This window comes from Mus caroli, chromosome 2 (genome assembly GCF_900094665.2).
Source record: "Mus caroli chromosome 2, CAROLI_EIJ_v1.1, whole genome shotgun sequence".
NCBI classification, from domain to species: Eukaryota; Metazoa; Chordata; class Mammalia; order Rodentia; family Muridae; genus Mus; species Mus caroli.
Window position 1 is genome coordinate 33504378 of NC_034571.1, and position 18285 is coordinate 33522662.

Sequence of the window (18285 nt, forward strand, 5' to 3'; positions counted from 1 at the left end):
CTTTGTCAAAGATCAAGTGACCATAGGTGTGTAGGTTCATTTCTGGGTCTTCAATTCTATGCATTGATCTACCTGTCTGTTCGCTGTACCAGTACCATGTAGTTTTTATCACAATTACTCTGTAGTACAGCTTGAGGTCAGGCATGGTGATTCCACCAGAGGTTCTTTTATTGTTGAGAATAGTTTTTGCTATCCTAGATGTTTTGTTATTCCAGATTAATTTGCAAATTGCCCTTTCTAACTCTGTGAAGAATTGAATCGGGATTCTGATGGGGATTGCATTGAATCTGTAGATTGCTTTCGGCAAGATAGCCATTTTTACTATATTAATCCTGCCAATCCATGAGCCTGGGAGATCTTTCCATCATCTAAGATCTTCTTCGATTTCTTTCTTCAGAGACTTGAAATTTGGATCACAAAGATCTTTCACTTCCTTAGACACACCAAGGTATTTTATATTATTTGTGACTATCAATAGGGTGTTGGTGCCCTAATTTCTTTCTCAGCCTGTTTATCCTTTGTGTAGAGAAAGGCCACTGATTTGAGGTAATTTTATATCCAGTTACTTTACTGAAGCTGTTTATCAGGTTTAGGAGTTCCCTGGTGGAATTCTTATATAGGGTTACTTTTTTTTTTTTTTTTTGGTTGAAAGACTATTAATAGACTACTTCTATTTCTTTAGGGGATATGGGACTATTTAGATATTAATCTGATCCTGATTTAACTTTGGTAACTGGTATCTGTCTAGAAATTTGTCCATTTCATCCAGATTTTCCAGTTTTGCTGAGTATAGCCTTTTGTAGTAGGACCTGATAATGTTTTAGATTTCCTTGTGTTCTGTTGTTATGTCTCCCTTTTCATTTCTGATTTTGTTAATTAGGATACTGTCCCTGTGCCCTCTAGTTAGTCTGTCTAAGTTAATTTTATATCCAGCTACTTTGCTGACATTGTTCATCAGGTTTAGGAGTTCTCTGATGGAATATTTGGGGTCACTTAAGTATACTATCATATCATCTGCAAATAGTAATATTTTGACTTCTTCCTTTCCAATTGGTATCCCTTTGGTCTCCTTTTGTTGTGTAATTGTTCTGGCTAGGACTTTAAGTACTATGTTGAATAGGTATCGAGAAAGTGGTCAGCCTTGTCTAGTCCCTGATTTTAGAGGGATTGCTTCAAGTTTCTCTCCATTGCTGTATATTGCCTTTACTATGTTTAGGTATGGACCTTGAAATCCTGTTCTTTCCAAGACTTTTACCATGAAAGGGTGTTGAATTTTGTCAAATACTTTCTCAGCATTTAATGAAATGAATGTGTGAAATTCTTTAGCAAATGAATGGATGGATATGGAGGATATATATCATCCTGAGTGAGGTAACCCAACCACAAAAGAACACACATGATATGCACTCACTGATAAATGGATATTAGCCCAGAAACTTAGAATACACAAGATAAAATTTGCAATACACATGAAACTCAAGAAGAAGGAAGACCAATGAGTGGATACTTCATTCCTTCTTAGAATGGGGGACAAAATACCAATGGAAGGAGTTACAAAGACAACGTCTAGAGCTGAGATAGAAAGAAGGACCACCCAGAGACTGCCCCACCTGGGGATCCATCCCATATACAACCACCAAACCCAAACCCTATTGCATATGCCCGCAAGATTTTGCTGACAGGACCCTGATATAGCTGTCTCTTGTGAGGCGATGCCAGTGCCTGGCAAATACAGAAGTGGATGCACACAGTCATCTATTAGATGGAACACAGAGCCCCCAAAGAAGGAGCTAGATAAAGTACCCAAGGAGCTAAAGGGGTGTGCAACCCTATAGGAGGAACAACAATATGAACTAACCAGTACCCCCTAGAGCTTGTGTCTCTAGCTGCATATGTAGCAGAAGATGGCCTAGTTAGCTATCAATGGGAGGACAGGCCCTTGGTCTTGTGAAGATCATTTGCCACAGTACAGGGGAATGCCAGGACCAGAAAGCTAGAGTGGATGGGTTGGGGAGCAGGGCGGGGGGAGGGTATAGGGGACTTTCAGGATAGCATTTGAAATGTAAATAAAGAAAATATCTAAGAAAAAGGAAAAAATGAGATGGTCATATGTTTTTGTTTCCTATGAGTTTGTTTATATAGTGGATTACTTTCTAATCAAATATTGAACTAATCCTGTATCACGGGGATGAATCCTACTTCAAGATGGATGATTGTTTTTGATATGTTCTTGGATTCAGTTTACAAGAATTTTATTGAGTATTTTTGCATCGATATTCATAAGGGAAATTGGTTTGAAGTTCTCTTTCTTTGTTGGGTCTGTGTGTGGCTTAGGTATAAGCGTAATTGTGGCTTCATAAAACAAAATGGGTAGTGTTCCTTCTGTTTCTATTTCGTGGAATAGTTTGAATATTGGTATTAGGTCTTCTTTGAATAGCCAGAAGCTGGAAAGAACCCAGATGTCCTTCAACAGAGGGATGGATACAGAAAATGTGGTACATTTACATAATGGAGTACTACTAAGCTTTTAAAAACAATGACTTTATGAAATTCTTATGTAAATGGATGGAACAAGAATAAATCATCATGAGTGAGGTATCCCAGAACGAACAAGGTATGCATTCACTGATAAGTGGATACTAGCCCAAAAGATCAGAATACTCAAGATACAATTCACAGACCACATGAAGCTCAAGAAGAAGGAAAACCAAAATGTGGATGCTTCAGTCCTTCTTACAACGGGACACAAAATACTCATGGGAGGAAATACAGAGACAATGTGTAGAGCAGAGACTGAAAGAAAGCCCATCCAGAGACTGACCCACCTGGGGATTCATGTCATATGCAGTCACCAAACCCAGACACTACTGTGGAGGCCAAGCAAACGCTTGCTGACAGGAATTGATATAGCTGTCTCCTGAGAGGCTCTGCCAGAGCCTGACCAATACACAGGTAGATGCACAGGGTCCCCAATGAAGGAGTTAGAGAAAGGACTGAAAGAGATGAAGGGGTTGACAACTCCATAGGAAGAACAACAATATCAACCAACCAGACCCCCCCCCCAAGAGCTCCCAGGGACTAAACCACCAACCCAAGAGTACACATGGAAGGACCCATGGCTCCAGCTGCATACAGAGAATGGACTTATTGGGCATCAATGGAAGGAGAGGTCCTTGGTACTGTGAAGGTGAAATTCCCCAGTGTAGGGGAATGCCAAGGCAGGGAGGTGGGAGTGAGTGGATAGGTAGGGGAACACCCTCATAGAAGCAGGGGTTTGGGGGATAGAATAGGAGGTCTCTGCAGGGGGCAGGGGGAACCAGGAAAGGGGATAACATTTGAAATGTAAATAAAGAAAATATCCAATTAAAAAAAAAACAAAAAAGACAGTAGCCAGGCAGTGGTGGTGCATGCCTTTAATCCCAGCACTTGGGAGGCAGAGACAGGAGGATTTCTGAGTTCGAGGTCAGCCTGGTCTACAGAGTTAATTCCAGGACAGCCACAGCTACACAGAGAAACCCTGTCTTAAAAACCAAAAAAAAAAAAAAGACAGTTAAAAAAAAAAATACACTGAGCAAATTTAGAGAATCATAAGGTACTATACCAATACCTCACAAATTGTTCCACAAAACTGAAACAGAAAGAACATTTAAAAATCTATTTTAAAAGTCAGGCAAGGACCCAACAAAAAAAGACAATAAATTAATATCTCTGATGGGTATAAATGTTGAAATCTTTAATATAATATTTGTAAACTGAATATAGGCATTTATCAAAAAGTTCATCAATCATGATCATCCCAGAGATGTGTGAATGGTTCAGCGTCTGTAAATCAATAAATATAAGCCATCATATAAATAGACTAAAGGACAGAAAACAAATGATCTTCTATCTCATTAGAGATAGAAAAGGCCATTACCAAAATCAAACATCCCTTCAGGATAAACATCCTGAAGAAACTAGGGTTACAAGGGACATATCTCAACATAATAAAAGCAATTACAACTAACCCGAGAGAAAAGTATTTCCACTAAAATCAAGAACAAGACAGCTATCTCCATTGTCATTCAATATATTGCTCATAATCTTAGGTAGGGCAATAAGACAACTGAAGGAAATCAAGAAGATACAAATAAAAGAAAAAGTCTAAACACTAAAAAAAAATACGTATGCGCAGACAGTATGATTTTATGCATCAAAGACCCTAGAGACATCACCAGGAAATTTCAGAAATACATTTTGCAAACTGGCAGGATACAAAATTAACTCACTAATCAAGAGACTTCCTATACAGAAACAAACATGCCAGAAGAGAAATAAAACAGACACTCACATGTGCACACATGCAATCTCAGAACATCTTAAGGATGAAAGTAAAAGACATAAACATAAAGACATGGAAAAGAAGAATCATAGACTACAGTAGAAAATGGAAAACCTCCCATTCTCATGGATTGATGAGTTAATATTGTGATAATGACTATTCTACCAAATGTAATCTGAATTATTTAATATAACCTCCAACAAAATTCCAACATAATTATTCATATTAAATAAAAATTATCAAAATTTCATATGAAAATATAAAGGTCTAGGATAAAGAGCTAAACAAAGAACTGCAGGAGGTGTCAATATTCCTGAATTTAAGTTAGACAGAATTATAGAAACAAAAACAAGGCTTAAAAAGTACCTCAGCATTGCTGAGCATGCCTTTAACTCCATCCAGCAACTCAGCACTTAGGAGGCAGAAGTGGGTGGATCTCTGTAGCCTGGTCTACAGAGTGTGTTCTAGGATAGCCAGGGTTACACAGAAATACCCTGATTCATAAAAACAAAAACAACAGCAAAAAGTGGCTCAGCAGTTGAAAGCACTGGCTCTCTTCCAAAGAACCTATGTTCAAATCTTAGCAACCACATGATGGCTCACAACCATCTAACTGTAACTCCAGTTCTAGAAGATCTGATACGTTCTTCTCACTTCTACAGACACCAGGACAAACATGTAGTATACAAATATACATACATGCAGGCAAAATACCCACACATATTAAAAAAAATTAAACTAGCATGTTACTGTCATAAAAAATAAATACAAAGTAAACAGGACTGAGAACCCAGACGTAAGTCCATGAACCTATGAACATCTTGACTTTTGACAAACAGGTCAAGAATGCACACTGGAGAAAAGGCAGTATCGTTAATGGTGCTAGGAAAACTGGATAACTACATGTATAACAATGAAATTAGATTCCTATTTCGCAATCTGTACAAAACTCAACTCCAAACAGATCAAAGACTTAAACATAAGACCTGATATTAAGACTCTGATAGACAAAAAGTAAGAATATGCCTGAACATACAGACTCAAGAAAGAGCTTTCTAAAGCATACCTAGACGATATGCACATTAAGATCAACAACTGACAAACAGGACCACATGAAGCTAAAACATTTGTACAAGCAAAGGACAAAAACACTATCATTTGACTAAAAGGCAACCTACAGTGTGGGGAAAGAACCCACACATCAGACAAAGTGTAAATATCTAGAACATATAAAGAGCTCGAAAAACTAAACATCAAGGAAATATGTAACCCAACTGTAAAAATGGGACCTGGAACTAAACAGAGATTTCAAAAGATCACACAAGTAGCTAAGAAACACTTTATTTCAAAATGGTAAACTCACTTGGTCATCAGGGAAATGTGAATTAAAACTACCTTGAGATTTAATTTTATCCCAGTGAGAATGTCCAAGATCAAAATGACCAGCAATGACCAGCAAATGCTACAAGTGTATGAAAAAAGAAACACTTACTCACTGCTGGTGGGAGTACAACTGATATAGCCACTATAGAAATTATATGTGGCATTTCCTCTGAAAGCTGAAAGTAGATTGTCTTAGTCAGAGTTTCTATTCCTGCACAAACATCATGACCAAGAAGCAAGTTGGGGAGGAAAGGGTTTATTCAGCTTACACTTCCGCATTGCTGTTCATTACCAAAGGAAGTCTGGACTGGAACTCAAGCAGGTCAGGAAGTAGGAGAAGATGCAGAGGCCATGGGGGGTTCTTTACTGGCTTGCTTCCCCTGGCTTGCTCAGCCTGCTCTCTCATAGAACCAAGATTACCAGCCCAGAGATGGCACCACCCACAAGGGGCCTTTCCCCCTTGATCACTAATTGAGAAAATGCCCCACAGCTGGATCTCATGGAGGCACTTCCCCAACTGAAGCTCCTTTCTCTGTGATAACTCCAGCCTGTGTCAAGTTACCAGCCAGTACATAGATCTAGCACAAGATCCACCTATACCCACCTCTTGGGCTATATCCAAAGGACTCACTATCTTATTACAGAGATACTTGTTCATCCATGTTTGTTGCTGCAATACTTATAATAGCCAGAAATTAGAAACAGTCTAGATGGCCAGCAACTGATGAATGGATAATAAAAAATGTGGTATGTATTTCCAAACCAGAATATTATTCAACTGTTAATATATGTAACTGGAAATAGTCATCAAACAATGGCAAACACTACATGCTTTCTCTCATATATGGATGTTACCTTTTAAGCTTTAGATACATGTATTTCATTTGGAATACCCACAGAAGTTAGTTAAGTAACTAGTAAGAAGCCATAGGAGAGGAGGAGATATTTTAATAGAAGGCCAATAGAATACAGTGTTATAAAGGGGGGAAGGAAAAACATGAGACAGGAAGGATTAAATAAGATGGTAGAAGATGGAATAGGGGGAGGCATAATGCACACTAAAGGCAAGACTGAAAGATACTCCTCTAGGTTCCAAAATATATACACGTATAAAAAAAAAAAACAGTTTAAATGGAACCATACTATAATGGGGAACAATACCCCCACTTAGAAAGCATACACTATTGGATAGTAGATAAAACCCCCAGTACCAGGAATGATTTACTTCTTTTTGGACTGCAAGTTAATGGGATTTCATAAACATTGCAGGTCATTGACAATGTTATCAGATACCTTCCAGAACTTGAGGGTAAGACACTACTGCTGAAGAACACACATACTTGTGCAACAGAACACAGAGAATTCTAGCTGGTACTCAAATGGAAGCTTCATCACTGTTAGACAGCTTTCACGGTGATGGAAAGTGCTATTTTCATGACCAGAGAAAAAAAGTTAATTATCAAAGTCATCCAGCTGCAAGCTACAATATATTCTGTGAGCTACAATAACAACTGGCCTGACAAAACATGCCTCATAGTACAACTCCTGCACAAACATCACAGGAGTAAACAACCTCTTTTTAAAGTTTGATCGACAGCCCACTCTACAAAATGGACCCCACACCTGACACTGTTAACAAAACCAAGAACGTGTGACTAGACAGGTACAAGCCCTAACAGAACACCTCCTACTATTTATTATTCTGCTAAATGGACATATCAGTAAAACTACTCCTAATGACTTATTGATATACCCACAGATCGGTGCATTGTTCAACTCTCACCACAGAAGCTTTTTCTTGGAAGACAGCAATTAACACACAGATCGACAACTGTTCAACATGCAGGCACTTTGGAATTCTCAGCCCTACAACATCCTATTATCAGAACCTTTTACTCCAGGCTAAGAGATTTGTATAGAAAACAGCATGGAAAGATTAGAGCCAGAGATAGTGGATTGCAAAACATTGTTCCAACTATAATAAGGCAAATGCAGATCTGAAATCACAGGGATTGTGGCAAATGTAAATAACAAAACAAAAACAAACAAACAAAAAAAAAAACAGGATCAAGCCACAAAAATCTTGGAAGAGACATGGTAGGCATAGAGTCCCACCCCTATCAGCAATTGATTGCTGCTGGAAGAAGGAAAATCAGCTTTCTTTAATGGTGTCACACTTGATATACAGACAACACTCCTGTGCAGACCCTATACCTAGGAGTAGTCAGCCAATAGAAACTAGACTTGCTGGAAAGGGAGAGAGAGGGAGACAGGGAGAGGGGAAGACAGGAAGTCTTTGGGGGTTGAGGGAAACAAGGAGACAGGAATAAAGAGGTGGAGAGAGAACAAACATGAGAGAAAGAAACCATGAAGTTGGGTGAGTAAGAAAGTGAAGGAAGATCTGAATCTCCAGTGGGGTGGATATGATCAAAAAACTACTACAGTCTATGAATTCTCAAAGAATTAATAAAAACATTATTTTAAGAAAAGAATACTTTGGGCTGGTGAGATGGCTCATCGGTTAAGAACACCCGACTGCTCTTCTGAAGGTCCTGAGTTCAAGTCCCAGCAACCACATGGTGGCTCACAACCATCCGTAATGAGATCTGACGCCCTCTTCTGGTGTGCCTGAAGACAGCTGCAGTGTACTTACATAAATAAATAAATCTTTAAAAAAATGTTTTCAAAAAAGAAAAGAATATTTCATGTGAAGGAAAACAGAAATTACAGGAACAAACTTAAATGTCTGGAAACCTGGTGATAAAAGCATCAAACTGTAAGGGAGATCATCTTTGAACCAAAGCACAACTGGTGAACTGTTTTCACCCAGTCATACAGCTAGCAACTGACACCTGAGATAGAAACTGCTTCTCTGGATCTGTTTTATGCTGTGAGTTGAGTAACATGTAGTTCTCAAATTGTGATTAAGATCTTTACATTTTAAAATAAAAAACCCTAAGTAACATAACAACAGATACATAGTTTTACTACCTGCTAGGGGGAGAGTTCCATTGTGAATAAAGTGACTGAAATAAAAATCTATTACTAATACTAAATAGTTGAATTTTTTTTATTTATTCAGTTTACAGAAAATGTACGATGTTACATTGGACATGTCTTTTCCAGTACTTTTACCAACAATGAAAGAAACAAGTATTGACCTCCTGCATACTGTATTTCTTTCCTCAGGAGCTTAGAATACAAGGCAGTGATTCTTAAGACTTCTTAGCTCATGACTACCTATGTGCTTAAAGAGCTGCTGAGGCTCAGCACTTCTTTTTTATTATGTGTCCACACAAAATATAATAGAAATCGAAACAAAAGTATTAAAACAGAATACAAAAGAATATTCCAATAGCCAGGAGACATCATAGGATCTCCTGGAAAACTTTGTTTTCATAAAAGGCAAAAAAGATACCCTTTTCCCTCAAAATTCTTATTCTTATTATTATTATTATTATTATTATTATTATTATTATAACAGCTTTGAATTTTTGTTTTTGTTTTGTTTTTGGAGACAAAATGTTGCTATAAGCGCAGCTGCCCTCAAATTCTTAAAGTACTTGCCTCTGCCTTGAAAGTACTGGGGTTACAGTGATGTGCTACCACAGCCAGCTAAGCAACAATTCTGATCTTGTGGACTTTAGACTAGACTAGACTAATGTTGTCCAAATAAATACATTGGATATTTAATTTTGTAATGTCAGAATTATTGTAATAGTAGGAGGTAGGCTACATCTTGGATAAAGAATATCTATTATCAAATAACCTGCCTTTTTTTTTTTTAAATAACCTGCCTTTCTTATGACTTATAGGAAGATAGAAAAACATGAAATGTTTTCTGGGGTACAATGAGGGCACACTGGGTATATAAATTCACATTTGAGTATGTGCATTCTATTCTAGACCCTGTATTAGACATTTTATCCTAACACCAGCCTTTAAATAAAGTAAAAAAAGGTGGTAATATCTCTACTGAGAAAAATTGTAGTCAAAACCTCAAACTAGTACATAATAGAGATAGAATTAGAATCCTACTACAGAAATTGACCATTTTTCTATTTATACCCCCCAATTAGAGTAGTTGAGTTTTTAACAGTCTCCTTCAAGATTAAACCACTCCACCCTGCAAGGAAACTCCTTAAGCAGGGAAGTAACACAACAACAACAAAATAACCTCTAGAACTTACTGAAACTGACTAGATTCACTAGGGCCTTTTCCTTTCAGGGTAAGCAGAGCCCAACTATAAAGAAAACTCTTAGACAAGAAGGACTAATTACATGGAAGAGATTTGGAAAAACTGAGGCATCCAGAAAGACATTCTCCGACCTGTTGCATTATCTATAGGCTGTGTAGTATGCTCCAGGTTCCCAGCTTTTATGAGCTGTCACATGTACTGGGGTAGGCTTTTATGACACAGCTGTCTGAGTCATCTCTGTTCCTGTAAGTGACCCTTCACTCACAGTACCATACATAACCCCAATAAAACTCATTGGTTCACCAAGCTGGACTTTGGTGGTATCCATACTTTGGTCTGTTGTGGTCTCCCTATCTGTGGTAAGAAGACAAGTAGTTTCATCTACTCAAGAAGTTTTGTCACACAACAATGAGTACAAGCAGACAAATACAAATGAAAGGTGGTCATGAATTTTCCAATACACTTTTCTTATTCCCTGCATTTGTTTTCTTTCTTTCTAGGAAAATCTGCAAGCTTCAGAAAGTTCATCATACTGACTAGTGACAAAGATAATAATGTCTCTTCTTAGGTTATGGTCTATCTCCTCTCCTTAGACCAGAAGTCTAAACTATGTATGGTCCTTATGTCTATGTAGTCTCATAGACTCAACAAAATCTATCAACATTGGAAAATGAGCTGATCACTAATAAAAACAAATGAGACAACCAGCTCATGTCACTAATGTTTGGGATAGAAGCCAACTAAATTAAGAAGAAAAGCAGTGATTTGGATGAACAATGCTTTAAGTTCCCTAAACAAAGTACACACCACCACTATCAACACTAATTTAAAAAAAAAAAAAAAAAAAAAAAANAAACAAAGTACACACCACCACTATCAACACTAATAAAAAAAAAAAAAAAAAAAAAAAAACTTTCATACTCACCTTCTTTATCAGTAACTGACCAGGAATACTTCTGAAAAGGCTTACTAGACGGAAGAGGGTCCATCTCCAGCACTTTATAAATCTGGCCAAAGGCTGATAGTCTAAGTGCGTGCTAAAGAATAAAACATCATATTTAATCCAATCTCAATAAACATTCTAAGTTATATAACATTTAACTCAAACGACATTCATTATATACTTTGTTATACAGGTAGAATTGCCTAATTTAAGCATACAAAAAAAGCAACCTCATAGAACAATTCAGAAAATGGAAGTTGCAGTATCTTTCTCAACAATGAGTAATATAACAGTGCATACCTGTGCACTATGGGTGATATCTTCTTTTTGCTGAGTGGTCATATAGCTTAGAGCATCTGTTGGGTCTCGCTCACAAGGATCATGAAGACCAGGGCCACCTTTGGCAAAAGAAAGGAAAAATAAAAATTTAGAACTGAGTTTAGGATATAGGAAACAAAAGAGAGAAGGGGAAAAAGCTAAAGAATTAAAAGTCTGCTCAATTAAGTGGCTATTAAGGACATTCGCAGTTCTAGCACTTAACTGTCCTTATTTTATATGAAAATAACCTAATGCCAAGTTGAGTCATACTCCAAGAACTTAGAACACCACCACTGAGGAATCATCCCTGATCTTTAAATGGATTTTATATTTAATTTTTCCATATTTAATACTGGACTACAATTAAAATGAAATTCATACTTTTAAAATAAGGATTTACATTTCCAAATTCAGATTTCCAAGTGAAGCAAATTTATAGCCGTTTCTATTAGTACCTTTTATGTTAGTACATACAAAACACAAATTAGAAGTACTAAAAAAGCTTTACAGCACTCTTCCACTCATAAACATTCTAGTTGCTGAAATTCTAAAGAACAGAACTCCTACACATCATTCTCCTCTGCAGAGGACAAACATTTAGCATATGCTTAGATAAATTAACTAAATTGAGATTGTTCTTATTCTTCTGCCTAGAGTTTGAAACCCTTACCAGGAAGTAGTATTCCAGATGCCAAACACTCCATTACTCGTCTCAAGGCCTCCCCAGCGCCCAAAGGTCTATTACAAGTACCTATAGACTTTTCACATATAAGCTCTAGTGGCTAGAAGATATTAAATTACAAATTAGTACATGCACCAAGTGTTAAAAGGATTCCAGTTAAATGTGAGCTGACATTTCTATCTAAAAGAGAAGCCAAAACAGTGTAGACAATTTAGCATTTAAGGAGCATTTAACTCTTCCCCCATGATTATCTACTCTAATCCAACCAGTTTTTATAATTTTGGTTGTGAACCTAGACTTTAACAGCTGAGACACCTCTCCAGTACCCAATCATTTTTTAAACCAAGTAATTTTAGATATTTTCTAAAAACATTTGAGATAAAAATCTTATGCTTTTTAATTACCCTACTTTTTAAAAAAAAAAAACCTAGTCATATAATTAATTTACAATTAACATGTTTTCACATATGTAATAGCTAATAAATAATTAAGGTACGAATTGATCTATCTAAATCCTACTTAAATTAGGAAACACTCAACTATAAAGAGTTCAGTCAAACAGGCTACTTCAAGAGCAAAAATTAGAATAAACAAAGAAACACATCTCTATTTTAGATAAACTGAAACTCATGATGCTGCACAAATATTCATAGTTGTTCATTAATTTATAAATGAGCCTTTAAAACATTATTTTTACAAATTTTTAAATTATAGTCCTGACTGGTTCAGGCATAATTTCCAAATTAAGTCAATGTCACAATATATGTTATATCCATAATTAGTATTAGTATCAGGCAAACACTGCACCTAATAGCTTACATACTTTAAAGTATATACTGTAACATTACACTTAACCTAACATGTTAGGATTTGTGCTTACATTTCATGAGAAATTTAAAAGACACCATTCTATCAAATAATCTCCACACAAATGGAACGCCACACACTAACGGCAATGGGCCAGCCATAAAGGCTATCATAAGCAGCAAGTGATCCATGAGTGATCAATGATCCATACAGAATTCAAAGGAGAAAGCACCTACTTCTAAAAGGTATAGAACCTTTAAGTCAGAAAACAACAACAATAAGAAGATAGACTTTAAAATTTATATAAATAACAGGCCTAAACTTAAATGACAAAAGAGAAGTTATATGCATAAAAGATTTCATAAAACTGAATAATTATTTCTAGGGCAAAAACAGACATTTGCCATAATTAACTCAGAATATAGTCATAGTAACATTATTTCGAGAATTTCCTCTGCTATAGCTTCATATTTGCTTTTTAATCACATTTAAAGTACTTACCCATCCTTTCAATGGTGCCCATGTGGGTACTCTGTTGCACAAATCACGCAGAATGCGGAGGACAATTACACATGATTTTAATCCATTTGCCCTTGCCTAAAACAAACAAAATGATGCCAATATCCCTGTAGAAATCCATTTCTCATTTGAAACACACTGATCATAAATAACTTTTTTAAAATGAATGCCAACTAGCAAATAATATACTAGTATTCAAGCAAACTAAAAACAAAAATCAAGTTATAAAAAATAGCAAGTTATTGGTTCAAAAAGGTGGGATTTTAATTAAAAGGAATATAAAAAAATTACTTTTGTAAACTCATGGCAACCCAAACCCAGGTACTATATTAACATTTATCTTTTCTATATATTTTACAAGCCACCCTCTACTATTGAGAATAGTAAGTCAGAAAGAACTACATGATAACAAAACAACATGGAGAGACAGCAAGTGTATAAAGTGTTTCTTATGCAAGTATGCAGGCTTGAGTCCAACCTTCAGAACCTGTGTTTTAAAAGCCACTTAGGGACTATCAGTATTGAAGAAGCAGAAATAGGAGGATCTATGGGCTTGCTGACCAGTCAGACTAGCCTGTGTGGTGAGTTGCAGAACCCCATGAGAGACCCTATCCCAAAAATGGCAACATGTATAACTCCTGAGAAATGACATTGAAGTTGACCTCAGGTGTACAATGACAGACAGACAGATACAGAGAGACACAGACACACACACACACACATACACACACAGAGACACACACACACACACTGAAAGCTATTCGAGGAACTGTATCCAAAGGAACCAATTCACCCTGACAATAACTCAATGAGCTACAAACTTCCCATTTCATATAGCACACATCACACTAAGTGAAAAGTGGTCCACATATAATCTACACATGGCTATACAGAAACAGTAAAGAAATAATAGAGCGCCAACCTGAAACCATTTGGCATGTCGAAGAGAAGCCAAGGCATTCAGGCATTTTTGCCTGTCCAATAAGTCCGGAGGGTCTTTCATCATAACATTTTCTAATAGTAAATGGGATAAAGGAAAACAAACAGTTTGAAAGGGTGTTCTTAAACAATTATCAATAACAACAAAAAGAAAGCAGCATTTGAGTGTACTTATAAGACTCACAGAAAATTTTATAATAATTTGTTGCTTCTTTTTAAAATTAAGAAAACATTATTTAACATAAATAGTCATGAGATTCTGTACAAAAGTAAAGGAATTCATTCAGCAAAGTAATCAGTGACTACTGCTTCTCATAATCAATCTGAGATCTTATTAATGAACATGCGCACCATCATAGACTAACAAAATAAATACAAGCACTGTTTCCTTTGGCAAGCTACAAAGAAGGACATCTGGGAACAATAGCAATTAAAAACTTTTTTTTTTAATAGAAAAAAATTGGGTAACTGATCAGGGTCTAAAAAAGTCATAACTCTTATACAATAGTAAAATTAGATGTGTTAAATATATGTGTGTAGCCAAAATATAAATTTGCTTCTAGACAACCTAGTCACTAGAATAATAACACTAGAAATGTGATTCCAGTAATGAGATCTCAAATATTACCTTAAGGTTCATTCACTATTCATTTCTGAAGCCCAAATTTTAAAACTACATATATAAAAGAAATATATTTCTTATTTATTGATCTCTCTCTTTTTTTAAGGCAACTCATAATAGACTGCTACCTAAATTCACAATTGGTTGAGGTGGTCAAAAGCAGCAAAAGTTAATCATAATTAACAATAAAACCCACATATTGAGATGTCACATGATACTAAATCCAAGTTTCTATCACCAAATTCATTTCCACTGAGCTATGGAAACTTGGGATTTTTAATTTTTAAGTCTCAATGAATTGCTTAAAAGCACAGTTCCACAAATAGACCCCTACAAAAGGTTTGTCTAGCCCCTAAAACAGATTTATTATTCTCTCTTAAGAGTGCTTTTAAGCCAGGCAGTGGTGATGCATGCCTTTAATTCCAGTACTTGGGAGGCAAAGGTAGGCAGATATCTGGTGTACAGAGTGAATTCCAGGACAGCCAGAGCTACACAGAGAAACCCTGTCTCAAAAAAAAAAAAAAAAAAGCTTTTAAATATATGAGTTATGAGTCCCACCAACGCTCCCTCTCAATATTCTGCTGTTATACACTGCATGATTCAAGGGATGCAAATACTTTTAAATGGCATACAAGAGCATGGATACTTTTTTGTTTGTTTCCCTGGTTATCAGTGACTCTACAGTGGCAAATATAGTGTTTATTCTACTAGCTACAATGTTACTAAATCTGAAGGCATAAACCACTGCCAGGCATAAAACCACAACTAAAAGAACTGTGGTTCCCTGTACTGCTGCAACATTAAAAGGCAAAATGTTACACACTTTTTTTCTGCTAAGTGAGCTCTACAGCAGATGTCTACATTGTTTCCCATTAACACCTGCCAACAAAAATCACAATCTCATTTTATTACTCAGTTCTACTCATAATATCGGAAGCCTTAAAAAGAATTATGAATGTGGACTTTTTACAGACACAAAACATACAACTGAGTCATTTTAGTGTTTTGTCATCAAATTGTTTAATTGTAGTTAATACAAGCATCTGTGTGAAGCTCAGTAAAAAATAAAACATCTCTAAATGAGTTATTAGAATCTCTTAAAAGGTAGATTCCCGGCGGGCGGTGGTGGCGCAGACCTTTAATCCCAGCACTAAGGAGGCAGAGGCAGGTGGATTTCTGAGTTCGAGGCCAGCCTGGTCTACAAAGTGAGTTCCAGGAAAGCCAGAGCTACACAGAGAAACCCTGTCTCGAGAAACCAAAAAAAAAAAGAAAAGAAAAGGGGGTGGGGGGGTGGGGTAAGATTCCCAAACAAATGTTGACTAACTGCTAAGGAACACAATCCAGATTGCTTATTTTTTTTTTTTACAACTTCAATTTTAAATTAATAGTAAAGCAAGTTAAATTTTATTCTTCCATCTTATGGAGTCAAGATGAAGGGAAACAAAAGAAGAGGGCATAGGAAGAAGGGACAGAGGAAAGATCTGGGAAGCCAGAACTCTTTGGTCACCTCCTAGTATTTTAGTCAATGGTCAGAGATTATATGTATACCCCCTAATTGTGACACAGAAATTTGTAACAGAGACAAGAGAAAGATATTTTTGATGACTTCTTTCATCACAAAATTAGATTATAACCACAAACTCTTACTGGAAAAAAAAACTCAAGACATCAGCTTGCTACAGCCAGCCAGCATTTGCAAACAACAGATTTTACAAAAAAGAGATGAAAAAGAAAAGTACTGAGGACTTGCAGCAGATTCCCTTTACATCAACATCCAAATGGCCATGTTTCTTCATGTTCTGACAGTCAAAAGATCCAAAATATTTCACTGTTCATGAGGCTGGAAACCGCAGGGGTGTAACAATACATTTATTTTATCTTGAAAGATTTTTGTATTATGCGATACATAAGCATATGGCACTACAGTGCTACTTATCAGCTCAGCTTGTCTATTCCCTTTATATGGATAATGATGTAGTTTTACATATTTTCACTGATTAAAAATTCATTAATGTAGTAATCACAAAACTGCTGGGAAAAAAAAAATGCCACTCCTGATGGAACCTTAATATGGGTATGCAGTTGTGTGTGCAGTGTGTGTGTGCACTTCAACTTTATTAGGTAAGCCAAGATTTTCTTTTTTGAAAAAATTTATCAAGTAAAAACAAAAGAAAATCAGGGCAGGTAGATAGATATTTGTGCATTCCAGATTAGCCTGGTCTACAAAGTGAATTCCAAGCCAGGGGTACATAGAGAAATCCTGTAGGGAAGAAAGAAAGGAAAGAACAGAAGGAAAGAACAGAAGGGAGGGAGGGAGGGAGGGAGGGAGGGAGGGAGGGAGGGACAGAGGGAGAGGGGAAATTTAAGTATACAACTATGATCCATTTTACTTGCTTTGTAGGACACATAAACAGCACAGGAAGATGAACAAATATTGACAAAAATGCTAAATGCAAAGAAAACTATTTTTTAAAATGTATTTCAACCTACCATCAGTGTATGAAGGTACATGAGCATTCTGGATAATGGAAACATTAGAAAGAAGTCTACTATGCCTAGCCCTGCTCGTTCGTCAGTGACCAGTAAACACCATTCTGCTGCAGACAGTTGTCTTTTCTCAGTGTCGTACATGCAAACTATCTGCCCCTGTGAACACTACCCTATAGAGGAAGAACAGAGGGAAAGCCAGGCACGACTAACTGTATGTCTAGAACCTGGCTCTTCAAAATTAAATAACTGAGCTGGGATATCATGGCAGGCTCCAAGGAAATCTGCATAAAGTTGAGCATAATTATTTTTAGTATGTCTGAAGAAATCCTGAAACCTCTTTTCTCTCAATTCCTTGAAGCTTTCTGGAAAGACATTATGCTTGCGCTATTGTTCATGAATAATGTAAGGACACAGTAATATGAACAAACAGATGCAGCAGTAAGGTAGATACAAGAAGCACTGTCTTCTTAATTTGCCTAATTATGCCACAAACACTATCAAGCAATGGAAAGAAATGGCCATAGGTTTGCTCTGCACAGTGTATGTCTAGCACCGGGAGAAGGCAGAAAAATGAAGCCTGCAGCACAATTATGGACTGCAACAATCTACTGTCCTGAACTTAGTGGAACATATGTCAGTGAACTTCTGCAAAGAAAAGTCAGAAGTTCATCTTGACATCAACAGATGAAATGGAACTAACTCTAAGACTTCTCTTTCAAGTTCTGAATCTACCTCAATACCAAGAACAAAAGTTGATTTTAATAAACCAGAAAATGCTTTATTTTCACCATCTGCTTGGTTTAAAAATACAATGCAAATATAATTTTATAAACAATTTATCACCCCCCCAATAGCAAGTACATTTCTAATTTAAAATTACAACCACCAAAGTTGAAGTTGTGCAATAGTCAGAAAGAAACATTCAGCTAAAGCATCCATGTACCAACCCGAGGCAGGAATGAGAAAAGGGATTCTATACAAGAATGCCAAGTTAGCTGGGCAAAATATGATGTATCTTGCTTATAATTTTTTTTTGTTTTTTTTTTTTGTTTTTTTTTTTTT

At 36.4% G+C, this 18285-nt stretch overlaps 1 protein-coding gene across 5 annotated transcripts in view; it reads right to left on the reverse strand.

The window, feature by feature from the left end:
* Window positions 1-18285, reverse strand: part of Strbp (spermatid perinuclear RNA binding protein) — a 122844-nt gene that overhangs the window by 36553 nt on the left and 68006 nt on the right. For all 5 annotated transcript variants that reach the window (XR_003836003.1, XM_029474577.1, XM_029474579.1 and 2 more), the window contains exons 6-10: window positions 14095-14186; window positions 13155-13250; window positions 11835-11946; window positions 11147-11244; window positions 10829-10940 (exon numbers count right to left, since the gene is read on the reverse strand). Coding sequence is in view for 4 of the 5 variants with exons in the window: in XM_029474577.1 (XP_029330437.1) it covers window positions 10829-10940; window positions 11147-11244; window positions 11835-11946; window positions 13155-13250; window positions 14095-14186 (510 nt within the window). In the remaining variant the exon portion in view is untranslated. The remainder of the gene's footprint in view (window positions 1-10828; window positions 10941-11146; window positions 11245-11834; window positions 11947-13154; window positions 13251-14094; window positions 14187-18285) is intronic.